This window comes from Aplysia californica, unplaced genomic scaffold (genome assembly GCF_000002075.1).
Source record: "Aplysia californica isolate F4 #8 unplaced genomic scaffold, AplCal3.0 scaffold00398, whole genome shotgun sequence".
NCBI lineage: Eukaryota > Metazoa > Mollusca > Gastropoda > Aplysiida > Aplysiidae > Aplysia > Aplysia californica.
In genome coordinates, this window is record NW_004797668.1 from 31,430 (window position 1) to 38,413 (window position 6,984).

Sequence of the window (6,984 nt, forward strand, 5' to 3'; positions counted from 1 at the left end):
GGCTGAGAGTGATACAACATCCCAGCAGACAGACCCGGGCTGAGAGTGATACAACATCCCAGCAGACAGACCCGGGCTGAGAGTGATACAACATCCCAGCAGAAACACCGAGATACTCAATTTAAAAAATTCTCCAAATTCGAATTCGAACTCAGGTCTCATGCGTGCGACAACGAAACGCTTAACCGTTACACCACCAGTGCCGGTGGTAGAGCAGTTATAGAGTAGGTCAAGTACTATTCAACAAAAAATGTTATTTCCAAATACAAAGTTTACTACAATTCTCATCATAATCCAAAGCTTTGCGCAGTCTGACGTTGTGATCTTGGGAAAGGCACTCCGTACGAAATTTCCTCACAACAGAGGCACTCGACATGAATTTTCCTCACTGCAACTAGCCATGTGCGAATGGGTACCCTGCCAAACACAGACACCGAAAAATCTTGTCGAATTGTACGTAGCTTAGGTGTTTTAGCGCATGTCGTCACCTGGCAGTTTGCACTGTATGCTTATGTTTCCGAAGAATCACAGATGACTCTTCCTGTTGGTGGTTGGAGGGTGTTCTCATGTGGTTTGCTTCTTCTTTTCTATCAAACATCTATCGTCCTTACCTCTCCCTCTTTTTTGTATTTGTAACCTACCTCTCCTTCTTTTTTTGTTTTATAACTCTCTTGCATCACCTCTATTATGTCGCACTTATAATATTATGACCATATTATGTTGCAAGTGCTGTAAAACTCTTATAATGTCTAAACTGTCTCTTTCTGGTGGTTTGGAATAGAAACCTTTCATGACCTGCCATTTGGGGTACCTGTGTGTTAATGTACGTATTGATATCAAGTCTGTTGTGGTCTGCTGGTGGTTGGCGGGTTTGCTCCTTCTTTCCTATCAAACATCTGTCGTCCTTATCTCTCCTCATTTTTGTGCTTGTTAGTCTCTCGTAACGCGTCCAATCTTTTGCACTTATTGACCGTATTATGTTACAAGTGCTTACTAAAGCTAAAACTGTTGTGGTCTATTCTTAGCAACTCGGCAAGACGCTGCTGGAGGTAGTGGAAGAAGGCAAAGACAGTGACGATATCAAGGCTTTGAGGCACTACTCGGAGATTGAGGTAACGGACAGTGAATGTTGTCTTCATGTTAGTTGCGCCTGTCTTTGTTCTGTTAGTCCGTCTGCTTTACAGGTGGAAAGTCAGGTGGAAAGTCTGTCTTTCTGTGTCTGTCTGACTCTGACTCTGACTCCCCCCCCCCTCTCTCTCATTATGGGGGCGAGGAGGAAGGGGGAGGGGGCAGACAGAAAAGAAACACGGAGAAAAAGATGATGGGGACATAAACAAAGGGGTGGGGACGCTTGGGGGAGGGGGAGTAAACATGATCAGACAAAATAGAAGGAGAGAATGAGACAGACAAGACAAACAGACAGACAGACAGACAGACAGACAGACAGACAGACAGACAGACAGACAGACAGACAGACAGACAGACAGACAGACATGACCTACACAAATCACCATTTTCTTCTCCACAGTTTCGCGGGATCACCTTATTCCAGGCCGCGGCCAAGGGAGATCTGGCAGACGTGAAGACACACAACGTAGGAAACTTCCAAGATAAGGTGAGTGCAAGGAGGAGCTTATCTATGTATAATATATTATAGCATATTTGTGAAAGTTCGTCACTTTGGTCGGCTAAAACTTCCGAACCCCTTAACTTTTGAATTTGAAAACATTAATGATGGTTCAAAATGGTTTAAAGGGTGCACAGTTATCTTAAGGAGTCTGAAGTCACAGTAGTTTAATTTTCAGTTTTTAGTTAGATTCGTTTAGATCTGATTTTGGGACTCCATTATGAACAAGTGAGTCTTCCGTTCACAAGCAGTGCGCACTGTTTCCACAATGACTTGACGATCGATTCTTTTGAGTCCGTTCATCGAACGGGTTCCCAGCTAGTTAATTATAGTAGCTCGTCTTTGCCACGCACAACGGCACAACTGACGTGCGCCGCGAAAAAAGTCGTGCCCTCCTCTTTATTTCCTATCTGTGATTTCACTGACACGACAAGACGTGAGGAGTCGTGAGGACCCAAAAAGACGTGCGTGGGTGCAGCACTTCTTCAAGTCGAGCGGACAGGCCCGCCCTGCTTTCGGAGTGTTCCGCGACGCCGTAGAGACACAATGTAAAACAAAAGGGGGGACCGACCACTGAGCTGTTTTCGCCTGCTCAGCACCATTTTTTTAAACACAGTCGGACGGAGTCGCACGGACCAATGTGATCACCACTTCCGAACTTGCTGCTCGAACGTTTCGCGGCGTACTTCAGTTATGCGGGGCAGTATATTTCAGCATCAGGGTGAGGAACAGCCTGTTCGGTTGTTACGACGGTTTTATTTTGGCCGCTGCTGTCGACACAAGGAAAAATATAACAGTTGTAAAGCACATGGAGCACGCTTTATAGAGCGTGGATATGAGCTATTTGCTATATATAAGTAGAAGTACAATTATCTCCCCTGCATGCTTAACAAAGGGTCAAAAAGTACAAGTAATTAGTAAAGTAAACGTAGTTATCATTATTATTGGTCGCTTTTAAGCACAATGGGGCTGTCCCGAATGTTGCTGTTTTAAGAAAATCGAAGGTAAAGTTTTTGGAGCATTGTTCAGTTTCTTTAAAAGACAAGCAGAGTTTCTCTATAGCCAAACTAATATACACACCAAAGAAACCAAACTTCTTCTATACGTAGGGTAGTGCCCATTTTTGGTGTAGGTCAAAATTGCTGGAAACCCACGAAATCTGGGTTAGCCCGCTTGTCCTTAAAAGCGACCAATTATGTGTAAGCCTGTGATATATAGGAAGTACGGTATCCTAATGCCCCCCCCCCTCCCCGGTGCTGTCTGTCAGAGTCGTACTGACCGTGGTCGGACATCTCAGCCACTTGAAACTTAAACCCAACCATGTCAAGTCTAGTGAAGTGAATTTACCGCTTCTGGGAGTGGTAAATTATTTCGAAGACACATAGAATATGATAACAGTTACCTTTTAGACTTGAGGTTGTCTGATGTCTAATTGCAATGTGAGCAGTTGTAATTACTTTTCTCTGAAATCTTGTTGGTTTAGAAATTTTGCAATCTAACTTGAAACTATTTAGTGCGATCTCTGAATACGCACTCCCGCGCACGTGGCGTGCACACGCAAGCACACGCAAGCACACACGCGCGCGCGCGGACACACAAACACACTCACACACTCATTCACACGCGCGCACGCACACACACACACACACACACACACACACACACACACACACACACACACACGAGGAGGAGGGGGTAAGTTAAAGTGAAACTGCTTAGACTGTTGTAATACAATTGATTATATCGATCCCAAAATTTTGGATGTCTGGGAAGAGGAGGAGGGGAGAGAGAGAGAGAGAGAGAGAGAGAGAGAGAGAGAGAGAGAGAGAGAGAGAGAGAGAGAGAGAGAGAGAGAGAGAGGGAGAGAGAGACAGAAAGAGACTAGGGGGGGGGGAGTGACTGAGTGAGTGGGTGAGTGAGTGAGTGAGGGAGTGAATGAATGAGTGAGTGAGACAAACAGACAGATAGACAGACAGATTGACAGACAGATTGACAGACAGGCAGACAAACAGACAGACAGACAGACAGACAAACAGACAGACAGACAGAAAGACAGAGCAGGAGGTTTGTTACAGTTTGCTCATTTTCCCCTACCCCATCAGAACGGATACACAGCACTGATCCGTGCTATAGTCTTCCAGCAACTTGAAGTGACCAAGTATCTCTGCACGTCAAGGCCTGTGCTCAAGTCTATGCCAGATAACGTAAGTCTTGTTTTTGTAAGGTTCTTACAGAGCTCGCAACTGCATAAAGAAGGTAACGCAAGTCTGTCGACTTGTCTTTTGCGAGGTTCTTTCGTTTGTACCTCAACAATCCTCTGAACTCCGTGTGTACTTTTACGTCGAGACAGAAAAAAACAACAACTAGATCTAGTTTTTGTTGTGCTGTTCCTATCAAGAATCGAAAAAAGCAACAAAAAAAATGTATGCCTTGACCATAGAATTAAACTGCATTGTGGAGATCATGAAGGGTGCATCTTGTATGGAGATTTGAGAGAGTGTAAAAATAAACTTGACCTCTTCACATCTCACTCGTGTTCTTGTTCACCCACTCTTACACTGGTGCACTGACATGTTTACTGCATGTGCTCATTTATAGGGGATACTTTTGAAATAAATGCATTTGCATCTGAAGCGCGTTTCTAGTAGGCCTACTAAACAAGGGAAAATATGTTAACGCTTTGTTTAAATTATATCTTCGATGAGCACTTTGTGAGGGCTGTCGTGGCCTAGAGGTTAAGGTGTTCGCCCCTCATCCAATAGGTCCCGGGTTGGAATCCGGATAGCGACTGAAAATTTTTCATCTCTAAAATTTTCTCCTTTCACACCCTTTCCTGCTCTCTAACAATTTTCTGTCATCTGCATTCATCTCCACTTTCTGCCCCCAGCCCCTCACCTCCTTTTATCCCCTTTTTGGGCTTCTGACTCTTTCTGCAGTCTTTCTACTGCTTCTCCTAGGCTCCTTCTTACTGCTGTCTTTCAGCCATATCCCTGATCTTATGGTAGGTAAGATATACACCTTGCCTTCTCGAACAAGGGCGAAAAATCTCGGAGGTCTCGTGTGCAAGCTGTGCACATTAAAGATTCCTTGGTGGTTCAAAATCGATAAGAGTAGGCTTCGAACGCCACCCTGGCAAAATTCAAAATTTCCTACCAATTGAAAAAGTTTAATGTGTCCCGCGCGCTCATATGACCTTATGCAGTTGCGAACGGCGTAAAATACTTACAACAACAAAAAAAGAACGTTTTGTCTTGTCTGTACAAACGTAAATGGGAACGTTTCAGCACTGCAAGGGCTAAGTAGATTACTTGTGGCATCGACGTTATAATATTGTATGTACATGATAATTTGTCAACTCCTCTTATTATGTGTAACGTCCTTTTTCGTGAGGTTCTCATTCTATTTGTGTGAAGTTGTGGTTCGTCATGATACATGTATCTGTATCATAATCTAGCATCTGCGTTTGTTGTCATTTTTTGTCCAAAAGTTGCCATAAAAATGGCAAAAGTTGCCATTAATTGTCAAGCTTTCAACTAACTGTGACGACGTAATATATTGATAGAGGTAACTTATTAATCTAGATCTAAAGCACCATAATTTTTTGTGCTCTGTTTTAAGCATCCAGAATATTATTTGTAGCCACATAGAGTGTAAAAACGTGAAAAATAAAGGTTTTACAACAGAATAAAATTAAAATCAGAACAGCACACAAAAAACCACAAATAATAACAACTAAGGGCGTGTGTCCACCTATCCGAAGATTGACCGTTTTAACCCTAAACGTGTCTAATTCAAGAAAAAGTACAGGATACACAAGTAAATTATGGAATCGCACACAAGGGGCCTGCCAGTGTTACAGTGTTAATGTTCGGTTTTGGTGGAGACACGCTCAAACATAACACGGGAACGTCAAAGTAAATGGCATTACGGTATATAAACACACACACACACACACACACACACACACACACACACACACACACACACAATCAGAAAAATAACCCAAAAAAATTAACACACCAACAAAGAGGGAAAAATAAACGACAAACAGCAATATAATAAATAGTATGTACCGGTTTTGTACTTATTGTTATTCTTCGCGTGAAAATAACTATACATGGACACCTTAAAATTATCAAAATACACGTCAATGTTATGAAGTAGCCTTTTCTTTTTTTTTTTTTAAAAGCGAAAATCGCGGCCCAAAAATCGCGGTGCAGCCGCGACAAACGCAGATGCTAGCATAGTGGTGAGAGATTGAGGGGTCCGGAGATCGAGGCCTAGCTCGGTCCGACGTCGTGTCCTTTAGAAAGGCACTTTCCCCGAATTTACCCTTTTGACCCAGTCCTGTCTTAGATGGACACTAAATTCGTATGTCTCGCCACTTAGATTATGACCTAAGGCCACAGTGTTTCAATTTCAAGGGGTGTTAAAACCTATATACGCCAACAATTTCATTTAATATCCATGCCCTATCTATAACTTTTTGGCTATTATTTATTTATTTATTTATTTATTTATTTTATTTATTTATTTTTATAAATACACATGTATATAACGAGGACGCCATTCAAGCTGTGAAAGACTAGTTAGGGGCCCATTTTGGGTCATTTTGCTTTCTTTTGAAGGTCAAAGAAAGGGGGCAGAATGTGTTACTCTGCACGGTGACTATTTAGAGAAATGAAAGTATGTGTGCCAAGTTACAAAACTCTATCTTTATTCCTTCATATTTATACCAAAGTCTTCTTGAACCCCCCTCGTATACATAGTTTGGCCATTTATGTTTTTCTGTGTGTTCGGTGCTCTCTCTTCTCATTTTTGTGTCTGACTCTGATTTGATGTTTGAAAAAACATTGTTAATACTAATAATACAATTCATTCATTTGTTTTTGTTACATTTTGTTTTGATCTAGAGATATTTGGGAAGGGGGGGGGGGATGTTTTGAAAAAACGTTTTTCGTTTTTTTTGGGGTTTTTTTTGGGGGGGGTTGTTCTTTTGATTTTTATGTCGCTGTATGAATTAAATAGGCCTATGTTACATAATATATGTCTCTCATGATCAGTGCAACCGCTATCCACTCCACTACGCGTGTGCCTTGCCTGAGCAAATTGGAAAGGAATTCATCAAAGTTTTGCTGGAGCGGAAACCTGAGGATATCGAAAAGAGGAGAGATAAAGTGAGAGATTTTATTTAAGAAATTATAGGTTTTTTGAAAGTATCTTAATTGCATCATTTTTAGTAGGCCTAGTCTGTGGTTTGCTTTGATTGAGTTGTGTGTTGTTGTTGTTTTTTTTAGGGTCTAGGAGGTGATCTATGATGTAGTCATAGTCATAGAGCTGGTCGGGGAGTGGGGGGG

General features: G+C 42.1%; 1 protein-coding gene across 1 annotated transcript in view; it reads left to right on the top strand.

Moving 5' to 3' along the window:
• Positions 1-6,984, top strand: part of LOC101853572 (serine/threonine-protein phosphatase 6 regulatory ankyrin repeat subunit A) — a gene marked incomplete in the record, with an annotated part of 36,298 nt that overhangs the window by 26,091 nt on the left and 3,223 nt on the right. The window contains 4 exon segments of the mRNA XM_013085694.2: positions 1,026-1,112; positions 1,529-1,615; positions 3,730-3,831; positions 6,691-6,804. Coding sequence (XP_012941148.1) covers positions 1,026-1,112; positions 1,529-1,615; positions 3,730-3,831; positions 6,691-6,804 — 390 coding nt within the window.